At 50.7% G+C, this 27,764-nt stretch overlaps 1 protein-coding gene across 1 annotated transcript in view; it reads left to right on the forward strand.

The window, feature by feature from the left end:
• TFCP2L1 (transcription factor CP2 like 1) overlaps positions 1–17,017 on the forward strand; it is a 51,710-nt gene extending 34,693 nt beyond the window's left edge. The window contains exons 8-15 of the mRNA XM_019749100.2: positions 581–672; positions 2,146–2,200; positions 2,284–2,377; positions 4,492–4,582; positions 5,571–5,674; positions 8,321–8,463; positions 12,516–12,567; positions 13,433–17,017. Of these exons, the coding sequence (XP_019604659.2) occupies positions 581–672; positions 2,146–2,200; positions 2,284–2,377; positions 4,492–4,582; positions 5,571–5,674; positions 8,321–8,463; positions 12,516–12,567; positions 13,433–13,479 (678 nt within the window). The 3' untranslated portion in view covers positions 13,480–17,017. The remainder of the gene's footprint in view (positions 1–580; positions 673–2,145; positions 2,201–2,283; positions 2,378–4,491; positions 4,583–5,570; positions 5,675–8,320; positions 8,464–12,515; positions 12,568–13,432) is intronic.
• Positions 17,018–27,764: the final 10,747 nt, after the last annotated feature.

A 27,764-nucleotide genomic window follows, 5' to 3' on the forward strand; every position in this document is an offset into this window, starting at 1 on the left:
GAGCGGCTGCTCTTGGTGAACAGGAAAGTCCCTCTCCTGTCTGTCTAGGACCCTCTGCACATTCTGTTTTCAAATAGCGCTCATTTTAATACTGAACCTCACGGAGTTTTTGTTTGGAGTTGTCTGTGGTCCAGTGCACCCTATTTCACACATTTATACCCATTTGTCTACGCCAAGAAAACCTACTTGTGGGCAACTGGCCTGTTTTGTTTTTCTCTCTCTTTTTTCCGGGGGCCCAGGAATCATGTGACTGATGATGTTTCCCTCTTTGCTATGACTACCAGGAAGCTCACAGAGACACATCTCATGCTTTGCGTGCTCCAGGGATGACCTACGGAGTGTTAGGTCTCTGCTACTATATATGAGTCTTTGGTGCGGCCCTAGTAATCCACCTGTTCTGGCTCAGGTGGGCACCTGGTAAATGCAGGTTGCGTGTTGAAGGGTCAGTGGTTTCACACGTCGACTGCAGTGGATGCTTGGGTGGGAGGGCCCGGCGCACCTGGGCTCAGCACCATGGAGGACCAGCTCCTCTGGTGCCACTGCCCTCAGGTCACCGCTGCCCTGTGCTCTCTCCCCGCAGTGCTCTCCGTGGCCCGACGTGTCCTACCAGGTGAACAGCGCCCCCTCCCCAAGCTACAACGGCTCTCCAAACAGCTTCGGCCTTGGCGAAGGGTATGTGACCTTTCTCTCTTGGCACTTCCTGGAATGATGATGGCTGTGGGTTCCTTGTCTGGTCTTCTTCTCTGTGTCTTCTTTCCTCTTGTAGCTTGGCATCAGTTTGGGTGTCAGGGTGGCTAACTGGTGTTGCATTCACACCGCTTTTAGCATTTGTACAGGCTTTTGTGCTTAGACACATGTGTTATAAATGTCTGGCAGGGCAGCAGCCCAGAAGCCACCCTTCCCTCCAGTAAAGGTAGCGCTGGCCAGTGGGCACTGGGTCAGTGTCATGCAATGGCCAGCCAGGCAATTCCGGCAGAATGACATGCCTCCTAGACAGGTAGGGCCTTGGCAAGCAGATGCATGGGCGGCCGCCGTGGCTGCGAGGGCCTTCTTGAGTCTTTGTGCACCTTCCCGGGACAGTGTGGCTCAGGTCAGGTCAGAATGCCCCTGTCCTGGCTTTTGGGGCTTATACTACGGAAGCAGCCTCACCGCTGGTCATCCAGCCCTGCAAACACGGGAGTGCAGGCGCTGGCGGGCAGCTGTCCAGCCGGTTCCAGGGTGCATGGGACAGGGCCCACTGTGTCACTATGGCAACTCTGCACATCCCGCTCATGGGGATGGGGGGAGGCAGGGAGAAGGCCAGGCGGGTTTAACAGGTCAGTGTGCAGGTTCCTCAAAGCCCACGCTTGGCAGGCAGAGAACTTTACGAATGGGAAAGCAAGACATGCACTTGGTTTCCAAGGTGGGGAGAGTCCTCCCTGAGGTGGGGGGACAGAAGAGGTGTCCTATTTAGATTCAGGCAGACGCAATCTTAGATCTTCACTTCTCTGGAGGTAAGTTCCTTAACCACCCTTCGCCTCGGTCTCACCACTGTAAAGGGGGTAAGAATTCCATGCAGAGTCGGGGGACATGTGCAAAAGTACGTTCATATTGTACCATCACCTCTCTCCATGCGGGAGGGTCATCTTTAAATACATCTTTCTCTCAACTCAAAAACCGAAGTGCTCAGGGAGCCCTTGAGGAAGGTCGGGGGGCCTCCCTGTAGGGAAAACCCTGAGAATGTCTTTCTCACAGAGGATGCAAAACTGGGTGCTTGCTCACTGCACAGTAATTTCCCACGCGCTCCCTCTGCCCTATCCTGTTGCCACAGCGAAACGTGTCCAGCTGCCCCTGTGGCCACTGCTCTCTATCACTGAGTCACTCTGGGCACCACCAGTGTCCCCCTGGTCCCCTGCCCCTCCCTTGGGCTGAGGCTGGGCTGGCAGCTCTGAGTGGGAGGCAGTTTTGACCAAAACAAACCCAGAGCCCTGGGTAGAGGGGTCATCACTGGCTGGGAGAACTTCCTGCCCACAGCGAAGAGTTAATTAGGGATGTGGGGGGATTGGATGGTGGCTCCTGCCTTCATGCTTCTGACTCCAAAAGCTTTCATGTAAAACAAGCCCCGGAATGTGCTCGCTCTCACCGCCTCGTCTTCTTCCTTGGCAGAAACAGCTCACCCACCCATCCCCACCCGGCCGAGGCCCTGGCCGTGAGCAGTGACGTAAGTGTCTGGGGGGCTCCCTGATGCCTGTCTCCGCCCAGACCCTGAGGCACCATCTCAGGGCCTCCTCTCTCTGCCTGTAGCACCTGCTCCCGTCAGCCTCCATCCAGGATGCCCAGCAGTGGCTGCACCGCAACAGGTTCTCACAGTTCTGCCGGCTGTTCGCCAGCTTCTCAGGTGAGCGTCTCTAGATTGTGTTTGTAGCCCACAGGGATCTTGGAAACACCGAGCAAGGCCAGTTACCTTCCAGGACTTGCCCTCAGTGCCTGGGGCTATGGTTTTGTCCTGGGGACCCAGAATGGTGTGGGTCACTTACTCACACTTGCTGACCTGGGCCAAATGCTACGAGTACAGGTCCTGCCCCTAGAAGTTTCCAGTCGCGTGTGGCTTGAAGGGAGGCCCATCTGGGTACCTTTATCAAGATGCCCTCACATCCAGGCCGGGCTCTTGTCTGCCTGGGTAGGGGGCCTCTTAGCCAAGTGGGTCAGCGCATACTCAGCAAATTCCCTGGCACTTGTCCTACCAAAATGCTGCTTGTCACATTGTGTCCAGAGCCATGATCTGGAAGAGGGAAGTGAAGCCACAGGTGAGAAGGGAAAGCTGGTTCTTCCTTCTTTAAAAGGTTTTTGAAGTCCTTACTGATGAGTCCGTCAGGCAGAAGCCCTGAGCCAGGGACCGTGGCGTGCAAGGGTAAACCTTTCCACCAAGTAGAGTCAATCCAGAGTGACAGGGAGTAAAGATGTGACCAAAATCAGAGAAGTGACTCTCAAGGACATCTGTGGTAGTGGGCAGAAAGCACCCAGTCATCTTTCAGCATAGCTGTTCCAAAAACTTCCTTTGTGTTAGAGGTAGAAGGTGCAGGGAGGGCCGGACAGCGACCCCGTCCTCTAGGAGCTGGCAGCTTTGAATCAGCGCAGACACAGGAACCACCCATTTCAATATAGTGTGGTGGGTGGGCTCAGAGGAGGGCCTGACCTGTCCTGGACAGGGGAGGAGAGGGAAGGGCTGGCGATCGTCTTGAGTAGGGTGGTCAGTGTAGGCCTTACTGAGAAGGTGCCATGAGCAAAGGCTGGAACGAGGCAAGGGATCGAGCTACGTGGGTGCTGGGGGTGGGGGTGGGGGCATTAGCTTTCCAAGCAGAGGGAAAGTGCAGAGGCTGCCAGGTGGGCACCTGCCTGGTGTGGCTATGGAGCGGAGGACCCAGGGGATTGGGGCTGAGTGGACTCGGGAGGAGGTGAGGTCAGAGAGGCACTGAGGGGCCTGCTTGGAAGGCGGGAGGACTTTGACTTTTACTTGAATGGAAAGGGAGCCATTGTGCCTACAGAATTGTACCTAAAACAATGTATTAACTGTGGTAGGTAAGGAGGGATGGAAATTGTGACTCAAGGCCAGGTGGCTATTGGCACGTTTTCAGCAGAAGGCTGGTATCATCTTTGTACCTTTGGGGAAGTGAACATGGTCACGAGGCTCTAAGGGCCTCGCTGGCCTTTGAGGATGGACTGCATCCACGGAGGATGTCCACAGAGACTTACTCCTAACGGTCCCAAGCTGGGAGCACCGCTGCTGCCCTTCAGCAGGAAGTGGACACAGGCATTGTGGTATATTCATGCTGTGAATAATACCTAATAATGGGCATGAACAGTCTATGACTACATACAACACAACAGGAATAAACCCTTGCACAGAACTTGGAGGGAGGGAGCCAGACATAGAAAAGTACATACTGTTCAACTCCATTTACATAAAATTCAAAGAGCAAGCCAAACTCATCTATACTGTAAGAAGTCAGGACAGTGATTCCCCAGAGCTGGGGGCCTGGCTGGTGCCAGGGGCCTGCGGGATTCTGGGAATGTTCTGCCTCTTGATTTATGTACTGGATGCACAGTGTACTTAGGATGGCCGCATCCAGTGAGCTGTGTATTCTGTATACAGACAAGTGCACATGCAATCAATGCCACATACCCATAAAAGATATGCACATACATTATATGCCAATAAAAAGTACAGAGGGAGGAGCGGGCAGGCAAAGGCTTCTGTAAACGCCTGTTTGTTGTGCTGAGTTTTTTGAATGCCAGTCGTTTAGCTTCTGACATCTCTTGGTCTGTGACCTGATGTTGTTTGGCTCTTTGCTGCTTCTCTCTCCATGGAATGTCTGCTGCCTACTGAAGGTGAGGCTAGCTCTTCCCTGTCCCCTGACCCTGACCCCTGGTGAAGGGTCTGCAAGTGCTTGGGGATGGAGCCTTTTCTTTATGTCCCACATAACGGGTGGCCCCACTTACCTACCTGCCCAGGTGCTGACTTGTTAAAGATGTCTCGAGATGATTTGGTCCAGATCTGTGGCCCTGCAGATGGGATCCGGCTCTTCAACGCCATCAAAGGCAGGTGGGTATCAGTTTCCAGCTGGAGGCAGGGTGTGACAGGAAGTTGGCAAGGGGCTCCACTGGGGCGAGTGCAGGAGTCTCGGTGAGAGGGCCGTGGGCCCGGCTCTAGCAGGTGAGTGAGACGCTGTGACTAACATGCAGCCACCTGCAGCACACCTGCCTGAAAGCCCCTCCCTCTTCTCAGTTTGGAGAGCTTTGGCCTTTGAATCTTGGCCCTTTAGCCACTTCTGCAGGTTGCCAGACACTTGCGTGGTCCCGGGCTTCAAGCTACCTGTTGCTGTAGGGAGCCGTGGCCTGGCCAGGCTACTCAGCCTCACGCAGCAGGTTTTGGGACTGTAGAGCAGTGTGTCTGATGGAGCTTCCTGCCATGGTGGGAACGTTCTGTGGTGCGCTGTTCAGTACAGCAGCCCTGCCACATGTGGCCGTTGGAGCACTTGATCTGAGGTTACTGTGCCTGACCAACTGAGTTTTAATTTTAATTAACTCTAATGAATTTAAATTCTAATAACTGCCCATGGACAGCACAGTTTTAGAGTAAGAGAAAGGGCCTGGGTTTGAGTCCCAGATCTGCATCTTAGGAGCTTTGCTCCTGGGCGAAAGCCCTAAGCCCCATGAACCTCTGTTTCCTCATCAACAGAATGAGGGTGATGGTCCTGGCTCCCACGTAGGTGGCGTGAGGGTGAAGCGAGTCACGCATGTAAAGTTCTGAGAATGGTGCCTGCTGCAGAGTAAATCAGAGCAAGTGTTTGCTCTTATCACCCTGAAAAGTGCTTCAAAGCTTGAGATTCGTGTTGTGGGCAGAGCCCCCTCTTGGCCTGGCTGGAATTTTGCTCCCACCCCCACCATGGAAGGCGTTCTGCATCCCTGCAACCTTCTTTTTTTCCCTCCTAGTCCTTCCCATTACTGTATCTACCCTGTGTTCTGGAACATTCTGGAGCACCAGAGCTTGGTCCCCCATACCTGCTATGTATTTTCTCTCCTTCTGCCAGGAATGTGAGGCCAAAGATGACCATTTATGTCTGTCAGGAGCTGGAGCAGAGCCGAGCACCCCTCCAGCAGAAGCGGGACGGCAGCGGGGACAACAGTCTGTGTGGTGAGTCGTGAGGGGCCCCCCCACCAGGCCGGTTACGGGGGCAGCAAAGGGACACAAGAAACAACCCGAGTCTCACTAAGGACATCCCCCTGATCTGCCTCACTCTAGATTCTTGCAGGATGATTTGTCGCTAAACGTCATCCTGGGATTGAAATGTTTCAGGTGGAAGGCATCCCCCAGGATGTTTGGCCTAGTTTACTTATTCAGCACCCGGGGAAACAGGCCCAGAGAGGGGGTGTGTCCTCCAAAGCCGCTGAGCTCCTTTGTGGTAGCACTGGGAGTTGGGCCTCTGGCTCCCAGGTGGGTGGCAAGTGTCACTGGATGTTTGTAATCCCAGGAGCGCTGTTTCCTGTGATTTTTCACGGCCAGATGAATCTTCATTTGGGTGGGTTGCTGCGCTAGGGCTAAGGCGCACAGCTGTGGGGTCTTAGAGCATCTCAGGGGCATGGGGCTTCTTTGGGTTGGCGGTTCTGGGGCAGTTTGAGGAGAGAGAGGACTCAGCTCTGAGGTCAGCTGTCCTTATACCAGTGCACCTAGTGGTCCTGTGGCCTTGAGCAGGGTGCCAGGGCCTGTGCGTCAGCTCCCACGCATGTAAAATGCAGATAGCAGCACCTCCCCTGCAGAGGTGGCAAGTTTCAGTGAAACAACGCGTATGGAGCTGCTTACTTCTGAGCACCTGCGAGTGCTGAGAGATTGGTGAGCTGCCCATCGTGACCTGCGTAGTCAGTGCTCAGTGTATCGTCTGCAGAGGGCACACGCTGTCTGCCTCTCTGCCGGTCAGTAGGAATGCCCAATCAGTATGATTGCCCGCATCAGTAAGAGTGCCCAGCCAGTCCCTGTCCTAAGGGCTGGCACACATTCACTTATTTGCTTCTCATAGTAGGAACTGCTGCTAATATTGTTTCACTGTGGGGGAACCTGAGGTACAGAGCCATTGACTGGCCCAAGATGACAGTGTTGTAAGTGGCCGAGCCAGATGCAAGCATTTAGACTCTGGCAGCTGGCTTCTGAGCCCTCAGCCCGGCCTCTGAACATTTCGGGTGGAGGTCCAGGTCCTCCCCCTGCTTTTCAGCTGTTAGCCTGGACAGGACAGACCCCAGGTGCCGTGGTTTCCCACACGGGGAAAGGGCAGCTGAGTGCACGCACTTGCTCAGGGCAGGTGCTCTGTGCACAGTGTGTAATTGAGCCGTGGTGGCCCTGCCATGTGGGTGCTGGCAGTGCCCACAACCAAGGCTCCGGGAACTGTGTACATTGTCCTGGGTCTTGCTTCCAGCGAGTGGCAGAGTTAGGATTTGAACCCAGGCTTGCCTGATCTAGAGCCTCTTATTTTCCCCAGCTGCGCCCCCTCCATGGCCTCTGATGAGCGGAATTCAGAGGAGTGGCCAACACACCCTTCTTCTAGCTCCAAGTACTCTTGGTGGCCAGGCTCAGCTGGGGGCAGGGAAAGGTCAGGGACTAAAGGTTACAGCAAAAGGTGCCAGCCTATAATCCTTCTAGTTCTTTTTTTGCCAACAGTCTGATTTGTTTGAGGAGTAAAATTAGCCAAAGGGGAACAATTAGAATTCTGTTATAAGAAGGAATCTTAGGAAAGTGGCCTGGAGTCGGTCCTGGAAGGACCATCACACAGGGACCACATTCTCTGAACACAATGTAACAGGGGGTCAGCCTGTTTGAACTCATGGGAGGGCACTTCTGTCTGTCACATGGCTGGAACCCTGTGGCCTCTGCCACCCCTTTCAGAGGGAGCTACTGTGTGTGTGTGTGTGTGTGTGTGTGTGTGTGTGTGTGTGTACGTACGTGCACGTGCTTTTAAAGTTGGGCTTCTGATCAGATTTTTGGGGTGAAAGTTTCCTTAGTTTAGGGGAGAGTTCGGGAGCCTATAGTGTAACCCAGCTGAGCTTTAATTTTGAGGAACTCGAGGCACAGAACATTGAGTAACCCACTCGGGTTTCCACGGAGTTTGCTCCTTCCTGGCTGGGTTGGGTTTGGTATAAGGAAGCATTTCCAACCTCAGGGTCGCTGTTAGCTTCTGATAGGCTGATGACAGCTAGTGCCCCCCTTCTCCCTTTGGGGTCACAGGGCTTGAGCAGACTACAATTTGTGCTCTGGAAAAGGGCAGGTGCTAGACCCTCTGTCTTCTGCTGTCAAGTAGCTATTATCTTTCAGTTTCACTCTTTGCCCCCTGAAGCCACCCACTAATTCCTTTAAAAAGCGGAAAGGAAGGAAAGGGGACACAGGATTTTCTCCTCCCTCCTGCAGTGAGGTGCACCTCTGGTCACATGTCAGCCTCACTGGAATCTTGTTAGAAATACAGATTTCTGCCAGCCATTCTCCCTCCAGCTTCCACCCCTAAATGGGTGTCACTGGGTCCGGATGGATCAAGGAATTCTACATTTTACATAAGTCCCCCAAAAGAGACTGAAACAGGAAAAAGAATCACAGTCTGGCATCTTTTCACTTGTTGAGGGGCCGCACAGAGGCCATGTGGCTTCTAAACGTGCCCATTACAGCCAGAGCCCGAGGCATCAGGCTGGGCACCGACATCCTGAAGAGCAGGTGACTGATCTCTTGCGGTGGGGGTGGGGGCTGGGCAGGCTCCTTACAGAGCAGGCACTTGTGCTATAGAAAGCCTGGTTCCTTCCGCAGTGTACCACGCCATCTTCTTGGAAGAGCTGACCACCCTGGAGCTGATTGAAAAGATTGCCAACCTGTACAGCATCTCCCCGCAGCACATCCACCGAGTGTACCGGCAGGGCCCTACCGGCATCCACGTGGTGGTCAGCAACGAGGTGAGTGCGGCCAGCTTCCCCGCCCCAGTGTGCTGGGGATCTGGGCTCTTGGCAGGAGCAGCAGAGGCTGCACCACAAATGCACCCTGTGGGGGTTGGGGATGATTGTGGCCTAAAGGTGGCAGGCAGGTTTCATCTGCATGCCGCATGCCATCTGCTCTCGGCTACAGTGGCTGCCGGGAGGCCGGGAAGGAGAGAGCGCTGAGGCCAGGGCGGGGCTCTGAATAGCCACCGAGAGTCCACTCTGCACCCCACCCTTGGCCAGGTGCCCTGCAGGAGCCAGGAGCGCACACTGCACCTCTGCATTCAGGTGCTTACAGTGAGGGCTGAAGGAGTCAGGAGAGGGAGAAGGGTGATCACCCGGGACAGACAGCAGGCCCAGGGAAGAGTGAAATGGACCGGAGGTGGGGCCCTGGAGAGGATTGCTCCCCATCGAGAACACAGGGCTCCTCTGCCGAATGGTGACGTGCCATAGCCTTCCTGGGCTTTCACTGCCACCGAGACCTGTGTAAGGCACAAGCAACCGCTGGCAGAGGGCCCTGCTGGGACTGTGTCCTCAAGTGACCTGATCCCACTCCTGGCTATGGAGAGGGTTATTAATTAGGTTTGCTGACACATTGAGGCATTCCTGTAAGTTGTAGAACAGAGGCTTTTAGTAAGCTTGTTCTGTCCTGGACCTCTCCTCTTAATAATAATAGTAAGGAGTGCGAGCATTTACTGAATCTTACTGTGTCCCCACTACTATTCTGAGTGCACACTTAGTGACTCAGTTAATCCTGACAGCCTCCCCAGGGGGTGGGGCTACGATTATCCCATTTCACAGGTGGGAAACGGAGGCACAGAGAGGCTAAGTGAGGCTGACCAGGTCACACAGCTGGTAAAGGGTGGAGCTCTGGTGGGAACCCTAGTTGTCCAGATAGATGCAGAGCCCAAGCTCTGAGCTAGCAGGCTGTCCAACCGCTCCTGAAATGAAGCCTTTAAAATAAACAGCTGGTGATGGGAGCCTAGCAGGCCCTAAGCCAGCTGTGGGAACTCTGACAGCCTCTGTGTAGAGGATTATAGAGGAAGTGGTACAGGAATGGTGGCTGGGGAAGTAGAGAAAATGTGGGTTTCGGAAGTGGACTGCTGTCCCCACCTGGAACTGACTCCTAGTAGCTGAGTGACCTTGAGCAAATTTACTTAACCTCTTTGAGCCTCAGTTTCCACATCTGAAAAACGAGGATAATTGTACCCATCGAGCAAGTTGTAGTAAAGATAAAACGAGAAAACGGTGTTAGGTACCAGGAGACGCTAAATAAGCCGCCGATGTTATAACGGATAGTGCTAGGCGCTTGTTATTTTTGGGCGCAAGTGATGGAGAGGCCTTTACATTTGACAATGTATAAATGTAAGGCTTTCAATGGTCTGTTTATTTCATAATTTGTCATTATTAGTAATAATCCTATTGCCCCTTCTCATTACACTTGCCGGAGCCCCTTAAATGGGAGTTTCCAGTTTGTGGACAGTTCATCCTGGAGGTCGGAAAGCTGGTATTTCCCTTCCTTTTAAATTACAAAGTAATTCACAGTTAGAGCAAGAAGTCAAGCAGGGTAGAACAGCGGAAGCAAATTGTGAAAGGCCCTCGTCTTCCTCACTCTCTTTTCCTGGAAGAGTTTATATTAAGTTTGATGAGATTCTGCCAGATAAATTTTTGTGCACATGTCCGTTATGTGCCTGAGTGTGTGTGGGTGCGGCTTTTTAAACCACACAACAGAGATCCAGCTGTACATTTATTGCAACTTGCTATTTTTGTCACGGGTTCAGAATTCCTTCCATATCATTATGTTCAAATCGAATGCAGCTATTTTCTTTTTTACCCCCCCATTTCACAGATAGAGAAAATGAAGCCCCGGGTTCCAGACCTGAGAACTTGCTTTAGAGTAGCCAGGAAGGTGAAATCGCCCCGAGCGGTGGGTTGTTGTTATGGCATGGAAAACTTGTCACTTTGCAATTCAGAATGACTTCCTTCTATGAAGACAAAAGCCAAGAATGTGCGGAACCCTTGCAGTTTCATGGGTCCCTGAAGGAAGTTCCTTCCCCAGCTTGCCCTGTGCCCTCAAGAGTAGGCAGTTAAGCAAGTGAAGCAGAGAACAGAACTCAAATGCCACCTCAGCTAAGTAGGCGATTCTTATTCCCTGAAGTCTCCTTGCCTCGTAACCCCAAATCAATTGGAAACCTTTGGTTCTTAATTGCCCGGAGCACTGGAGGCAGCCCGGCCAGCCGCGGAACAGCCCCTGCGGTGCAAGGGCACTTAATTAAACAAGGGAGTTACTGATTAAGCCCGTGTGGGCTCTGCTTAGGGCTCTGCATGCCCAAGTGGCTGGGCTGCCAAGAGTCTAGAGGGAGCAGCCCAGCAGTATAGAATAATGTACTTCACGCGTCATTAGGCCCTGCAGAGAGGGACAGGGGTCCACAGGGGGGTGCATTTGCAGGATTTGGGACAGTAATCCAGAGCAGGCAGTAAAATATGGGTTGCACTTTTTTAAATTGGAAAGGGGTTTTGCTGTCATGTTGGCTAGTGTGTGAGTGTGGTGTGTATGTTTATGTATATATTTGTATTTTTCTTCCTCTTTCCACTTATATTGTGAAATACAGCATACATATGCAAAGAATATATAAAACTTACTTGTATAGTTTAAAGAATATTTAAAGTACCCAATACCTGCACTCAGGTTAATATAGTTTATGTTTCCCCAAAAATAAGACCTAGCTGGACCATCAGCTCTAATGCGCCTTTTGGAGAAAAATTAGTATAAGATCCGGTCTTATTTTACTATAATATAAGACCGGGTCTAATATAATATAATAAATATAATATAATATAATATAATATAATATAATATAATATAGGGTCTTATATTAATTTTTGCTCCAAAAGACGCATTAGAGCTGATGGTCTGGCTACGTCTTTTTTTTGGGGAAACACAGTAGAAGCCCCTTTACAGGCTAATTCCATAGTCCAACCTACCCCTCCACCTGCTGGTCTGAATTTTATATTAATTATTTCCTTGTTCCTCCTCAATATATTGGCTAGTTTTGCCTATTTTAAGACTGTATAAGTGGGATAATAGTGTATTCTTCTGTAACTTTTTGTACGCATATTGAGGTGTGCCGCTGGAGGTCATTGGCACTGCTGAAAGCAAAGTGGTTAGGTCACAGTTTGTTCACGCTCCTATTATTGAGTGACATGGGGGCTGTTGCGGGTTTTCAGTCTTACGGACAGTGCTGCACTAAGCACTTGGAGGTGTGCTTTGTGTGGACACGTGGTCTATCCAGGGTGTCTTCCTATGCGACAGATGGTCATGGTCATGTTTATGGGACCCATGGACAATTCTGTAACGTGGTTACACAGATTCACGCCCCACCAGTAGTGATGCCAGCTCCCCTCGCTGTACATCTTGGTTATATTTTTTATTATCGAAACAGTCCCATTTTACAGATAGGGCATGGAGACAGAAAGAAAACAGGTTGACTTGTCCAAGGTCACTGGGTACTTAATAAAAATGGGAACTCCAGAGAGGTGGCTGGTGAGTAATCTTGACGCCTGCCACATGTGTAGACACAGGGAGTGGCACTCTGTTTATATGTGGTCCTCCTAGGACTCTGATAGGCTGAGCCTACTAATTACCCAGTTTGTTTGTTTTTATAGCACTTTAGTTTTTTTTCTGTTGCTACCATCACATACATGCTCCTGTAATGTGTCTGTTATGGGGACTGCAAGACCCAGTAACTAGGAAAAAGCAAACAAAAATTAGTCCCATATTAAATGTTAACATCTTGATTTTGTTCCAGGCTTCTTTTACATTTAGTTTTTGTTACTTAAAATTGTAATCATTTTGTACATTTATTTTGTATCACATTTTCTTAGTGCAAGTTAAGCATCACGTTGTCCTGCATTTGTGTAAACATGGCAACTCACTTCTGACGGCTGTGAGTGGCTGACTCCTGATCGCTGAGCCTTTTCGTATTATGAATTCATTGTTGAAAGGACATGGTCTCTCTGTTGCCTTTCAGATGGTGCAGAATTTCCAAGATGAATCCTGTTTTACCCTCAGTACCTTAAAAGGTAAAGCCGTCCCCGGCTTTCTTGTTTAATTGAAGTATGTTAGCTGCCCCCCTCCTCGCCCCAGTAACGTAGTGAGTGGCATGGGCCTACCAGCATGGTGTCCCCTCGCTAGATTGTTACGTGGGAATGTCCTGTGGAAAAGAGAAACACAAACTCCCTGTGAAGCCTTGGAATGTGGGAATTATTTAGATTCGCCCCAAAGTCACTTCTGAAAGGGAAATCCTGGCCAGACAGTGTATTCTCCATGAACTCAATGCCAAGTAGACATAGGATGCATTTGAGTTTTACTAAAACGTGGATCTCCAGGAAGAGCAAGCATGGAATACAGCGGCTGAGTCTGCAGGCCTAGTGGACTGGGATCCTGGGGAGGGGTGTGGGGAGGGGTGGGACACAAAGGGCCTTCATGAGGAAGGGATCTGAGAAATAACTCATGGGCCAGGAGAAAGGAAAGACCAGACAAGACCTTGCTTAGGGCCAGGCAGGTCAGTGTATGGGCTCTGTCAGAACAAAAGCCCTCTGACTGCTCTTAGACTCTGCGCTGTGATGGGGTCTGGGGGCCGTGACTCCCCAGGAATCACAGTTTGTCCAGGTCCTCCTTGAGCGTAGGTCCTTTAGTCCTTGGGCCTAGGGCTGTGGTGGAAAGAACGGTTGTTAGAAAGAAACTTAACATGGGCAGGTGCAAAAGTATGTGTTGACATCTCTGCTTTTGTCAGCACACTTGGCTCTGTGCAGCCTTATTCTGTGGTGGCTGCCAATATTCACCGCAGGGCTTCTGTGGTACCCTCCTACCATGCCTTCTGTGATCCCAGATGCCGCGGCAGCGTGCCGTTCTTCCTGGAAAATGCCCAGTGTTTCTCTCTTGCAGCCGAGAGCAGTGACGGCTACCACATCATCCTGAAATGTGGCCTCTGAGCAGAAGTAGAACGAGCAGCTGCCTCCACCTCCCAGCCCCTTGGATGTAGAAATCGCACCGCTGTAAGCTGTAGCCTCCCCGGGCCAGCTGCGGCTAGCAGTGACCTTGCCCGGTCTATGAAAGCCACAGACCAACAACCAGCAGAAACCCGCGGATGCAGGGTCTCCAGCATGCAGAAAGCCAGTGGCTCCTCTCTTCCTTCCTCTTGGCCTCCAGTGTTTGAGAGGTTCCTTGGTCTTTCCCCAGCCCTGCCGTTCTGAAGACGCAAACAGTGGGGGCATATTCTCTGAAACCCCCGTCTCCCTTAGTTGGAGGCTAGTTCACTGGGTATCCTGATGCCATCTGTATTGCTTCCTTCTGACCACTCTCCTGCCTCAGACAAAGCTCTGCCTCACCCCAAACCTTCACCTTCTCTGGTAACTGGTTCCATGACCAAGACTACTGACCAATTAGGGTGATTTGCCACCATCTCCTGTCTTCGTGTTGGGTTCCCTTCCTGATGACTCCGCTGGTGAGCATGTCTGTACTGTTCTTGGATTGATGGGAGTGGCGTTTATGCTGTGTCTTCTTTACTTGGTTTCTAAGGCTCTGCCACTGCAAAGCCCAGGGATCATCTCACTGCATTGGTGTGGGGGACGCCACCATGTGTGTAGCGCCTGCCACACAGACCTGTTCTCAGTCCCGTGGGAGAGCGGGGGGAGGACAGAAAGACTATTTTTAGACACATTCTCATGACTATAAAGGATGAGAACAAAATGGTTCCTTTTGAGCTCCTTTGGTATACTTTTATTTCCTAGCAATCATGGGTACGGAGGACCAGGAAATGAGCATTACACTGAAAGATTAGATGGCCTTGACTGTCATACTTGGCTCTCTTGGATGGACTCACCAAATCCCATTTAGCGAAGACCTTGGTTAACCACTGCCAAAGCTGCCAAGTTTCCTAGGACGTTGTATTGTCTGTGAGGGCCCCCATTTAAGTGTTTATCTTTTTTCCTTTGTAGAGGATTTGGTTAGAGCATTTTGCCTGCCTTGGCATGATTGGAATACCTTTCTTAGTGGCCTAAATATGAGGGAATTTGAATATCAGTAACTGGTAGACTCAAGAATTACTCGTAGTCTCTCTTGCCTCTGTTTCTCGGGACCCAGTGATCTACACCGGCCCAGAGCTTCACCTCTTTGCTAATTTAGGTTTATCTTCCAAAGCATGGTGGCCACCTCAGCCCTGTGACCCACTGAACAGGTTGCTTTTAAAGTGGAGCCTTTGGGGGATGTAGTGCCAGGGTCAGAGATGGTGGGAACTAGGAAGACCTTGTCATGCAGTTGGGGAAACTGAAGGCCCGGGGGGCAAAGCCACTTTCCTGATAACACTTAGCGATAGGGTAATAACATGAATTTATTATACAAACCAGGGCACTTTTGAGAGTGAACAGGCTCTATTCACAATTATGTTGGGATAACAGGTGTGATGTTCCTACAGAGTAAAGACAGGCTCCTGATTCCGTTTTTGGAGGGGAAAGAACTGCCGATGACAGCTTTATTGAGCTATAATTTACATACCATGCAGTTTACCCATTTCTGTTGTACAATTCAGTGGTTTTTAGGAAATTCACAGAATGACCATAATCAATTTTAGAACATTTTCCTTACCCCCCAAAGAAAACCTGTATCCTTTAGTAATCACTCTCCCACTTTCCCCCCAACTCCCTAGTCCTAGGCAACCATGAATTCACTTTTATATAGATTTACCTATTCTGGACATTTTATATATATGGAATCATACACTAGGTGGCCTTTTGTGACGAGCTTCTTTGACTGAGCATAATGTTCTCTGGGGCCATCCATGCTGAACACATATCAGTACTTCAGTCCTTTTCTATAGCTGAGTAATAGTTCATTCTATGGACGTGCCACCTCTTGTTTATCCATTCGTCGCCTGATGGGCATTTGAGTTGTTTCTATTTTTTGGCTTTTATGAGTAATGCTGCTATAAACATATTTGTACAAATTGTTATGTACACATGTGTTTTTATTTCTCCTGGGAATATACACACGAGTGGAATTGCTGGGTCATACAGTGACTGTATGTTTAACTTTTTCAGTAATTCCAGAGTGTTTTCCAAAGGAGATGTACCATTTTACGTTCCCATCAACAGTGCCTGAGGCTTCCAGTTTCTCCAAATCCTCACCAACTCTTGCTATTGTCTATCTTTTTTATTATAACATCCTAGTGGGTGTGCAGTGGTATCTCATGGTGGTTTTGATTTACATTTCATTGATGGCTAATGATGTTGAGTATGTTTTTCATGTGCTTATTGGCTATTTGTATATCTTCTTTGGAGAAATGTCTATCCAGATCCTTTGCCCATTTTAAATTGGGTTATTTGCCTTTTTATTATTGAGTTCTGTGAGTTCTTTGTATATTCTAGAGATAGGTCCTTTATCAGATACATGATTTGTAAAAATTTTCTCCCATCCTAGGGGTTGTCTTCACTTTGCTGATGATGTCCTTTGAAACACAAGAGTTTTTAATGTGATGATGTCCAGGGTCACCCATTTTTTCTTTTGTTACTTGTACTTTCGATGTCATATCTAGGAAACCATTGCCCAATTCAAGGTAAAGAAGATTTATGCCTATGTTTTCTTCTAAGAATTTTTATAGTTCAGCTCTCATAATGGTCTTTGATTCATTTTGAGTTAATTTTGTACAGGCAGACCTCGTTTTATTGCACCCCACTTTATTGTGCTTCACAGATGTCATCTTTCTTACAAATTCAAGGCAAGACCCTCCACCAGCAAAAAGATTACGATTAATTTTATTATGATAGTGCGTGTAGCTTTATTGTGGTGGTCTGGAACTAAACCTACAATATATCTGAGATATGCCTCTATATTATATGGTGTGAGGTAGGGGCCTAACTTTGTTCTTTTGCAGATGGCTATCCAGTTGTCCCAGCACCAGTTGTTGAAAAAACTTTTGGAATCCCCATGGAATTAATTGTTTTGTCACCCTTGTTAAAAGCCCCTGATTCTTACTGGATCTATTTTTTTTTCTTCTTTTTTTAAGACACGGGGTTGTCATTAGAAAGCTCACCTTGTCTTTTTTGTTGTTGTTTAACTCAGTCCATGTTTGGCTGCACTGTTTTTACAGATGGCTTTCTGTTCTCTTCCTGCTGTCTCCCTCTTTACCTGTCTCAGTAGTACAGGGTCGTATCACTCGGATGTTCTGCAATCTTTCTTGCTGCACCTTCTGGCTTCACACACTATTCCTTGAGGAAGATCAATACCAGTCATTTCCTTTTAAGGAAACTGAGTCACATAGAAGTGGAATAACTTACCCAAGGTTACGCAGAAACAGGGCTAGACCTTTGGTCTTCTGACTTGCAGCCTCAAGGTGTCTTTAGTCACTATATTTAAGTGATGTCACTACGTAGGCCAAGTGATGACAGGCTAAATTTTAATTCTAAAAATAGAGTAGGCTAACATTTTTATTTCTGAATTCCGAAAGAGGGCCTAATAAAGATCTGTTACGTTAAATTTGCTGTTGCCTTAAGTAGTCTTTCATTCTCTGAAATGCCCACTGTTCACTGTTCTCCTTGCCTTCTCCTAGTGATTCTAGTTAAAGCTTGTAGCTTACAAAGAAGTAGAAAAGAATAAATACCAAAATAAGAATACACACTGTAATTTGATACCAAAATGGTTTAGCCGCCTAACTCAGCCACGTGTCCCTTCCACAGGAGTCAGATGAGCTAAAGCTGTAGGTTTTGTTTTCATTTTGTTATGTACAGAAAAGCTGTAACACTTCTACTCCTGTCCACTGTCTTTCCTGTGAGCTCGGAGTCCAGAGTCTGGGCCTGCTGGGCAGGGCACCTCTCCCAGGGCCGTACCCTCTACCCAGCACGTTCAAGGTTGTGACTTCTCTTTGGCAGCAGCAGTGTTTAAAAGTGATCTCCAGAGGGAAAGAAGATCTATCATGTGCTCAGGCCACCGTCTTGAACCAGACGCCCAAAGCTGTGTTCTTTATTCTTAGGCCATGACATTTGTCTGCTTGGCAAGTGTCTGTTTGCAAGGTTGTGAGAACCTTTTCCTGTTTACCAGGTTGCACCTTTGTAGGAAAGACACAGAGGCTTTTGAATGGGTGAATAGTCAGATTTGCCTGGAAGGAGCTTTGTGCCTTTGGAAAAAGGATGGGGTGGGGAGTGTGAAATCTTGGCTTGGGGTTCCAAGCAAAGGTCAGACATTGCCCTGGTAACCTCCTGCCCATGCAGCCTCAGGCCCCTGAGAAAGAGCTGTTAACTTAGGGGGTGCTTTACGGGGAGCAGATTTGGAGCTGGTTGAGCAGTGTGTCACAAGTTTCCAAGTCTAGTGTGGCTCCAGGGGCTGGCCTGAGTAACTTAAAGTCTGAAAATCATTAACGAGTTGGTGAAAAACATGGAAAAGCCTCTTTTGCTGTTGTCAGTGGAGCAGAGGGAGGAAGCCCTGAGGCTCTCAGAGAAGGTAGAAAAGCAGAGGATGAGAGGGGGTGGGGCCGGTGTGGAGAGAGTTGGAAAGGACAGGGAACCAAGTCCCTGCTTCCAAGAGTCCCTTTGCCTCTCTGGATCTCTGTGTCCTCCCCTTAAAAATAAGGGCTGGGAGACCTCTGGAGTTGGTGGACCGCTCAGTCACATGGTGAATCTGAGTGGTGGAGGTCCTTTCTCATGTTTCCCCCCATCGATGTTGCACAGAGAGCAGGGGACGAGCTTGTGCAGGCATTCTGGTTGTGAGTAGTGCCACGAGTGCTCCCGCTCTGGCTGGTGCGTGCACCTTGCCACGAGGCAGTGTGTCGGTCCTGTGGGCTGACTGTTCCATCAGCACTGAGAGTGGCCCCAGGGGTCCCTGGCAGGCTGCGCCTGGATGCAGTGCTGGCCGCTCTGCAGCTGCCTTACAGATGTTTATGTGTGCACATGGATCCCTTTCCCTGCTCCAGTGTCTGCCTGGCAGGAGCGCGAACCTGAATATTCTCAGCCAGACGTGGTGATGACTGCTGCTCCCTTTAGATCTTACATGACACTCTTGGTTCAGGCTCTGTTGCTAAAGCTGGTTAGGGTAACGTTGCCCTACCTGGGGAATCCACACCCTAAATCCAGCTCTTCCCAGGAGGGGAGCAGAGCTGGCAGCTGCCGTCTGACAAGGCCCCTGGAGTCAGTCTTTCACACAACTGCCTTGTGCCCAGTTTTTCTCTTCGGTTTTGTACTCTGGGTGTGGTACCAGTCAGGCTGGCCCATAGGAAATGTGCAAACATCCTTCCTGATCACCTCCCAGCCCCTTCCCTTCATTCTGTGGGACCGGCAGGGGGCCCTTCAGGACGGCTGGCCTGGAGACATGGAGGCTGAGTGCTGTGCTCAGTGGGCTTGGGAAGTGAGGTGCTGGTCAGGCCGCCCAGGCCTCCTTGCAGGAACCCACCCAGGCGCACCCAGAGAATTCCTTGGAGGCTGTGCTAGGCTCTCCAGACCTCTGCAAAGGCTCCTCGTGGGCTTTCTTCCTCCACCCCTGTGGGTGACAAGGAAGCCCAGAAGGAGGAAGGAAGGAGGAGGTCTGAGTGACGGTTCCTCTTCCAACGGCCAAAGGCTGGACCTGCCGTCTCCCATTCAATTATTATATGTTGAATTTCATCAACAAAAGAATTGTGGAAATTTATTTTCTCTTATGCTGACATAATATTGGTTTGCTTCTTGGTCCTCAAAGCTGAAAATATTTACTGTCTAACCCTTTACAGAAAAAGTTTGCCAGCCACTGAGCTAGGCCTCCACTACTGTCTATCCCCACTGGATTATTTTACAGAAAATCCCAGAAAGTAGGACTTTTTTATACACTAAAAAGTATTTTATCTTCAGCTTCCAAGCCAGAGAAACATTCATCTGAGTAGCCTTTGAGTGTCCCCTGACTGGTGGTCTTACTTCCCGAGTGGCCAATGAGCCCTCTTGCCCTTGTGGGGTCCACCCCAGCCTCTAGGTGGGAATGTCCGAGTCCTTTGCTCTCCCCCTCTTCCTGCCTGCTGTCCCCTTCCCGGGGACCTGGTGGGCCTTGGGATACCCGGCTCAGGGTGCTGGGGGCTGGTGTGAGAAGGCTGTGTGTGTGGGAAAGGTTTTGTGCTGGTATTAACGGGTCGCTGAGCCAAGCTGGGTGGTGGCCTCCTGACTGAGGTCTCTGGAACTTTCCGGTCCCGGGAGGGTGTAGCCTGACCTTCACTTCCGGATAGCGCCTTGAGGACCATGGACCTCTTGGCTTCTCTGGGTCCCTCCAAGTCCCTCCCTACATGTCCTGCTGTTCTTCCTCCTACAAAGAACCACTTGTGGCAGCCTCAGTTTGGTGATTGACAGGGCCTGCTTCTTGGCCCTCTGTAAGGGTTTCATAGGCCCAGGTTTCCAGTTCTGCCCTCAGGAGAAGCTGGAGTGAGCCAAAATGCCGGCCTTGCAGGGGGTGACGCCCGTATGCTGCTGTCCAGCGTTCAGCTATGGTGGTGCCCGCTCCCTCGGGTTTGGCCAGCCTTTTGGGCCTTGGCTTCTCCCCTCCATATGCAGATGGCCCTGCACTGCGTCCGGCCCTCCGTTAGTACCAAACCAGCGGGAGCAGTGCATGCTGACTGGCCTCTCCTGGCTCTGGTTTCGTGCTCAGTCCTTTTGTCCTCGTCTCATTTGAGCCTTCCAATGGCGCTGTGTGGCCCCCTTAGCCTGGTTTTCCAGGGAGGGCAATCAAGACAGAAAATCGATATGGGCCCAGGGTCCTACAGCTATTGGTGAATTGAGCTGGGACGAGAAGCCAGGCCCCTGGGTCCAGATCCCACATCCAGACCGCATGTCTTGTTCCAGATACCCGGTGAGCTCCTTCCTACACAGCACTGGCTTTCACGCGGACTTCATCACCGGGCTCGGGACACCTGCTGGGGAAACCGGGGGTTTCCATTGTGCTCCTCCCCCTGCCCTCCCCTGGCTGGGTAAAGACGTGGTTACTGTGTTCTCTAATGTTCCTGTATTTAAAGTGATTTCTTTCTTAAAATGTAACTTCCTTGCCTTTTTTTCAGATTGGGTGACTTTTCTAAAGGTGGAGGGAGTCGGTCTTGGGGTGGTGTGGCCCTCAGATGGGTTAGGCGGGCGTGGTGGTCACGGGGAGGTGGCATCAAGAAAAGTTGTCACACTGCCACATTGTTTTTGTACCTGAAATAAAGCCTATTTTGCACTTGTTACTGTGCCATCGTGCAGATGAGAAATCTGTATGTGGGATCTGTGCTCGGGTCAGAATGCAAATAAAACTCATTTGTAAGAAACCCTTGTGGCTCAGACTTCCATACTTTTTATGTTTTTAAATTGTGCTAAAATACATGTAATATGAAATTTACCATCTTAATCATTTCTCAGTGTACAGTTCAGTGGCTTTAATCACATCCACATTGTTGAACAACCATCCATCTCCAGGACGTTTTCATCTTCCCCAACTGAAACCCTGTTCCCATTAAACTCTAAATTCCCATCCCCCTCCCCGAGCCCCTGGCAGCCACCACTCTGCTTTCTGTCTCGATGAATGTGACCACTCAGGTGCCTCATATAAGTGGATTTTGTCCTTTTGTGACTGGCTTCTTTCACTTAGACTAAAGTCCTCAAGGTTCATCCTTATTTGTAGCTTGTGTCAGAATTTCCTTTTTAATGATGACTGAAATTCCATTGTCTATATGTAGTACACCATTTTGTTCATTCATTCATTCCTGGACATTTGGGTTGCTTCCCCCTTTTGGCTGTTGTGAGCAATGCTGCTGTGAACACGGGTGTGCAGACGCTTACTGCCTTCCCTCCCGGATATGTACACAGAAGTGGAATTGATGGGCTCACACAGGCAAACTGTTTTCCACAGCAGCTGCACCACTGTTTGTTCCTGCCAGCGGTGCACACAGGCTCTGATTTCCGCACATCCTCTCCAGCACTGTCTCTCAGTTGGGAGCCATCCTTACGGGAGCCCTCGGGTCTTTGCCCCGTGGGCAGGCTGTGCTGAACCCCATGGTAGGCACATTTGCAGGCCACGACCCCAGACCCTTCCTATCATCATCTAGGGCTGGGGCTGCAGCCCCACGAGCCACCCACCAGCCTTCCTAAACCAGCTTGGTTCCCTCCCCACCCCTGCCCTGCTCAGAAACCTTCCCACCCAGACTACACTTCTTCCAAGCCGTCTACCCCCAATGCTCCGTTCCAGTCAAACGTATGTGCTGTGCCCAGGGCTGCCCTCCGTGTCCTGCCCGTGTTCTCTCTGTCCTTCCGAGCCAGTGGACTCCCTTCTCTCTCCTCACTCTGGTAAAGCCCCCTGTGCTCTCAGCTTGCCTGTGCTGCCATGAGAAGAGCAGGGGTGAGGGGCCAGGTTTAGGTTGAATCCTAGTGGATTCCGAGCAGGCTGCTTAACCTGCCCGAACGTCAGTCTTCTCACCTGTGAAGCAGGAACGCCACCTGCCTTGCAAGATTGTGAGGCTGACATGAGACCACGCATGTGAAGCAGTGAGTGGGGCTGGGAACAGGAGCCGCTCTGGGCAGGGTGCTGAGGGGGGACACAGTTTGGTGTTTTCCAGGATCCAAAAGAGTGATGCCGTGGGGGTGGGGCCAGATAAGTAGTGATTCTCAGAGTTTTCAGTGTTGCACAGTACACACTCACATAGTAAGAGTTTCACAAATCCATGCTGGAACTATTCCATTTCATGTTTTCTTGAGAAATGCAGGTGTTGACCTGCCAGGTTGACTTCCCGGCCCACTGGTGGGCTGTGCTCTGCATTTTGACCACACTGACACATGGTCTCACAGACATGGTGCGGAGGGAGTTCTGCTTTGCTTCCTACTTGCAGTGGCAAACAGCACGGGAGGCCCTTAAACTAAGAAGGGACAAGATGGGGTTGGGTTCAAAAGCTCAGAGTTGAGCGAGGGAGGTGGTCACGGTTGCAGAGCCATTGGGGCTGGAGCTGGGAGTCACCCCGTGTCACCCTGCCTTTCATCTGATTTGGCTTCTGGCTGCCCCACCTGCCTGTGTAGCCTCTGCCTCAACAGAGAAGTCAGCCGTGAGCAGAAGGACACAAGAGCCTGATGGTGTTTCCCCGGAAGCGCTCTGGGCGCACGTTGGGCAGACGGTTCCGGCAGGGACCCTGCAGCAGCCGCTCCTTCCATCATTCCACAGGAGACCTGCCCCACTGGGCAGATGAGCCCCCCACGGAGGCAGGAGCCGCGCCACCCTGCAGATGGTCTATTCCAGCCACAATGTGGGCACCAAGCTTTCAGGAGGAATACATGTCATGCTGCATTTTCAGGCAGCAGCACCCCCGGGGCTGCCCCGCTCTTAGCCCCTTGTGTCGTCACATCAGTGAAGGGAGGCTGGTGGATTCCAGAGCTCAGCAGGGTTAAATGTTAACCTGCCTTGATTGGGTGAATCAATATTTAAACTCAATCACAAGGGAAAGGGGCTATCTGGAGAGAGCTTCTCAGGCAGGAGCAGTTATCGGAATATTCGATAATCCGAGAGGCTGATACGGTGTGGGAGAAGGGCCAGGCCCTAAGCACATCCAGAGCGGAGAAGGGATGGAGGGAAACCAGCCAACTGCCCTCCTTCCTTCCATCCTCCCTTCCTTCTTCCTTCCTTCCTTCCCTCCCTCCCCACTCCCTCCATTCCCTTTGTGGACTCAACTCTTTCTTTCCTCCAACAAGTCACAGAACTTGCCAGCGCTACTCTTCCCCTGAGCTCCTCTGTCTCCTGTACATAGGTGAACTGTCAGTTTTTCTGTCTGCCTCTTGAACTAGGCAGATGTCCCAGAGGACAGGTCTGCTTGATCACTGCCACTCTGGAGTTCAGCCTGGCAGGGAGAAGCCCCTCCAGGAGTGTTTGTTGAATGAGTAAATGATAGCATATGGTGATTGGCAAGTGAGGGAATGGGACCCGAAGGCTCTGGGGAAAGAGAACCTGTACCAGAAAGCAGCTGGTGTGCCTCAGCAAGACTGCAGAGGAGTTTATTAGCTTCGAGCACCAAGAACAGGGCTATGGTAGTAGGGGAGAGAGCACAGGCAAATTCAGATGGGAGAGTAGGGATTTGGGAAAGATACCAAACATGGGCCAAAGGGACATTGGGTGGATCAGCCCGGAGAGGGCCTGAGAAGGGTCCCCGCGCCCCACCAGTCAGGTACCTACCATGTACCAAGGGTCTTGCAGACATTAAGGGATCCAGAATATACCACTGTGAAGAGCTTTTTTGTGTTTTTTTCTTTTGTTTTGAACTCTTTTTATCTGCCTGAAAGCATAGCCTCCCAAAAGAATTCAGCTGTCATAAATTCCCTCCCCAGCAGTTTCTCAACCAGGGAAGATTGACTCCTATCACCAGAGAGGAGACGTCTAGAAGTCGGCTTCAGGATAAGAAATCACCTACCACACAATGTCACAAAACTATCATCTCTCTCATCTGTTCTCTTAGGGGCCCACTTACCTGTCATAAAAATCAGGATGTCTGGAAATCTCCTGTTGGAGGAGCCTCTGGGTCTGGCCTGCCCTGTTGTGCAACCATCACTCTGGCAAACCACTGCAGCTGGCCTGCTGGAGATGAGCTTCAGGGGGAATTGTGACTTTCCTTTGGGCTGAAAGAGTGTCCCGGCCATGTCATAACTGAGGGAGTGGAGGCCCCAAAGCCCTCGGGCCCTACCTAGTGGCCCTAGGCTCTGTGAGGGGTTCTGAGGGCTCCATCTCGACTCCTGCGCTTTCTAGCCTTGACTTGTCCATTTGGAAGCTTGCCGCTCCCTCTGCCCACAGTGCCCCACTGTCAGTGGCCTCTGTGCTCTGAAGGTAGTCTGACTCCAAGGAAGGAGGTCACGGGGGCCCTGGCAGAGCCATGTGTGCTAAGCAGTGTGTTGGGTGCCATTTTTGTTGTTGTTGCTAGCGACTTAAGAGTTGGAAGAATGGGTCTGTAGACCCACTAAACTGTTAACACACCCAGAAGATCACATTGAAAAGAAAACTCTCCAGAATGTAAAACACTACCACTATAATAATTATTAGGAAAAATATCAAGTTGGAAATACCCTGAGAAGAATTAATTGAAATAGTTTCACATTACAGCCAAGTTAAGTAAGTAATGCTAGTACTGTAAAAACAATCCCTAAACTTTAGTGGCTTACCACAATACAGGTTTATTTCTTCTTCGTGTCTCAGGTCGTTCTGGGTTGCCAGGGCTGTTCTCCACATGGTCACTCAGGGACCTAGGTTCCCTCCATTGAGTGTAGCTGCCATTTTCTAGGGCTTCAGAGTCCTTCTCTTGACCCTTTGCTGCAGGCAGAGGAAGAAATGAGGGAGAACATGGACCATGGAAGGAGAGCTTTTAGAGACCAAGTCTGAAAGTGACGACCATCAGCTTCCTCTCATGTAACAGCGGGCAGAACACAGTCACATGGCCCCACCCAGCAGCTTGGTTGGGTGGCCGGGAAATGCACTCGAGATATAGGTTCAGCATTTGCTGCCACTATGGCATTTGATAAATAAAAATTTAAAACCCACCAGAATGAATGAAAAAGAAATTGCCAACATGTGCGGTGTCAGCCTAGGCCAGGCTCTGTCTGGAGTCTGGACACCAGTGCTCCCAACAGCCCAGTTCAGGATCTGCCATCAACTCTATTTTGGGGAGGAGACTGAAGCCAAGAGAGGTTCATTAGCTTACCCAAGGAAGAATTTGAACCCAGATATTTTGGCTCCAACTTGTGCATTAAATCACTACTTTTATCTCTCTTTAATAAAGACACAAGCTCAAAAAAAAGCGGGGGTCAAAAATGGGCTGATCTTTAGGGGCCCTGCAGGGGGACCCCACCCGGTGTAGGTAGGTGGGGAGGTGCAGGAGCTGAGAGGGAGTGACTAGGCTCCTGCCTCCCCCAGACTCCTCTATGTGCTGCCCACACGCAGCGATGTGCACCGGTGCCTTTAAGAAAAACCAGTCATTGTTGTTGGAAAGACAAAATCAGCCTGCAGGTTTGTAATGCCCCATCGTGGGTGTTTGTGTACAAAACAGAGGCCGGGCCTGGGGGTGGCCATGGCACACGGGGCCCACTGTGAGGCTCTGGGCTTGCTTCAGGCCAGGATGTCTCTGGCATGAAAGACGGTAGAGGAGATGTGGGAGGGAGAAAACTGCTCCTGCGTGACATGGCTGTGGCTCTGTGGGGCTGAATTCCAGCCAGACCCTGGGGAACACGGTCCTAGAGTCAACACTGCAAGGACCCTAGACATCACCCAGGCCAGGGGTCCCCAAACCCTTCATGAAAGGAAACAGCATATGGCCGTGCGCTTCAAACCACAAGCCAGACTGAGGGTGCAGGCGGGGTGGGAGGAGGCCATGGGTTTGCCAGAGGGGCTCTGAGCATGGCCAGGGCTGTGTGAAGCAGGTGTGAAAAACTCTGAGCTCCTCCACATTCTTCTGCTGCTGCTGAGGAGACAGCCCGTAGAAAAGAAGCGACATGCACGATCCCCAGTGACTCATGGCCCATTTGGGGTGAGAAGGAAGACAGGTCCCATGTCCTCAGCCAGACCTCTGCCCTCAAACCCAGGCCCTTCCAACACCAGCTATATGAGAAATGTGCCCGGGAGTGGGTGGCTCCTAGGATGGAAGGGCTACCGAGGGTGCTGAGTTGGCATGGGGGTGGGGGGAGGGGTGGTACCGGACCTGTAGAACAGGGGAAAGGCTGCCTTTCCAGAAACAGGGGTGCTGGAAGAAGCTAGAGGGGAGCGAAGATGGTAGAAGCAGCAGTTGAACATCATGGGGGGCCCCTAAATAACGGGTGCACCTGCCCAGGTGGATATTGGCTGCCTGGCTTGGAGGGGCCAGGCTCCAACATCCCTCTGCCAGGAGTATTGGGTTGGGAGAGTCTGTGCTGCCGACATTTGTCACCACCACTTACTGAACATAGACACCATGGTTCAGGCTGGGCAGATGGTAGACATGGGCCATTTGACACTTGCAACACACCCTGTGAGTTGGGGCTGCTGTCCTTATTCTCCAAAGAAAAACCTCAGGCTTAAAACACATTGTCTCGCTTATGGTAAGACACTGGCTCGATCAGAAAATGTGGGTTGATGCTCTGAATGTGGGGTTGCTGGCTGCACAGCCAGGGCTCCCACCTTTTCACACCATTTCTCCCATCGGGGACACGATCTGTGCTCAAGACCAGTGGCCTGATCAGCTGCAGGGTGACCAATAAGTGACTTGGGTAGAAAATGCTGCTGCAGAGGTTAATTTTCACCACCCAGGGCCCGTGTTATTTGTCTCCAGTTAAAAGAAAGTAACACAAGTCCTCTTTCTCCAGCTCATCCTTTTCGGGGTCCAGGAGGAACATTAACTACGAACAGACTCAACAATGCAATTATACAGTGTTCATGTGTAAATGAGTATGTCCAATTTCTTATTTATTGGTCTATATATGTAAGTATGTATGTATATATGTATGCCAGCCACTGTCTTCTGTAGTTTAAAATTAATTTCCACCGGGCCAGGGCTCTGGACACTTTGATGTCAAAGGGACATTGTGGCCAAGAAGGCCTCCAGAGCAGTCTTGGGCTGGGGAGTAGGGACACAGCCCTCCCTAAGTGGCCTGGCATCCGGATCAGGACGGACCTGGTCTTGGCAGGGCAGCCTGATGGGGAAGGGAGGCTGCCTGGGGGGGCCTGGAAGAAACGCAAGGGTCACGCCCCACATCCTGCAGCCAGCTGCTGACCACAACTCCTGGTGTGCCAGGCTCATCCGGGGAGGTCACCTTCTCTCTGCCTTTCTTTCTAACACTGGTGCATTTGCTTATAGAGAGATGCCCTCTGATCCTGCTGGGACAGTCTGGAATGCCAAAACTTGCAGAGCACAAAGGGTTTGTCACGTTTTCAGTGGAAGCCCTTGCACTCTGGGGTAGAGGAATCCAGAGGTAAAGGCAACCCCCCCCACCCCGCCCGGAGGGCCCTGGAGGCTCTTTCAGTGACAGGACCTGGGACAGCTGCTGGGGTCCAAGGCTCCCCTAGGGCAGCAGGGCTTTTCCTCCCATTTCCTTCCAGCCCAGCGAATAGGCTGGGGACAGACAGCACTTTGGAGGAGGGTGTCTTCTGAGTTAGGTGCCATGGTGGCATTTCGTAGATACTATCACACTTTCAAACGTAAAGAAGGAAAGTTGCCCCTCTTACAGGTGGCTGCTTTATAAGTAGCATGTGATAAGTAACAGGAGGTTGGGGATGTTAACATCTTATAGAAAAGGACGTCTGCCACGCGCCTACATTT

Source organism: Rhinolophus sinicus, linkage group LG01 (assembly GCF_036562045.2).
Source record: "Rhinolophus sinicus isolate RSC01 linkage group LG01, ASM3656204v1, whole genome shotgun sequence".
NCBI lineage: Eukaryota > Metazoa > Chordata > Mammalia > Chiroptera > Rhinolophidae > Rhinolophus > Rhinolophus sinicus.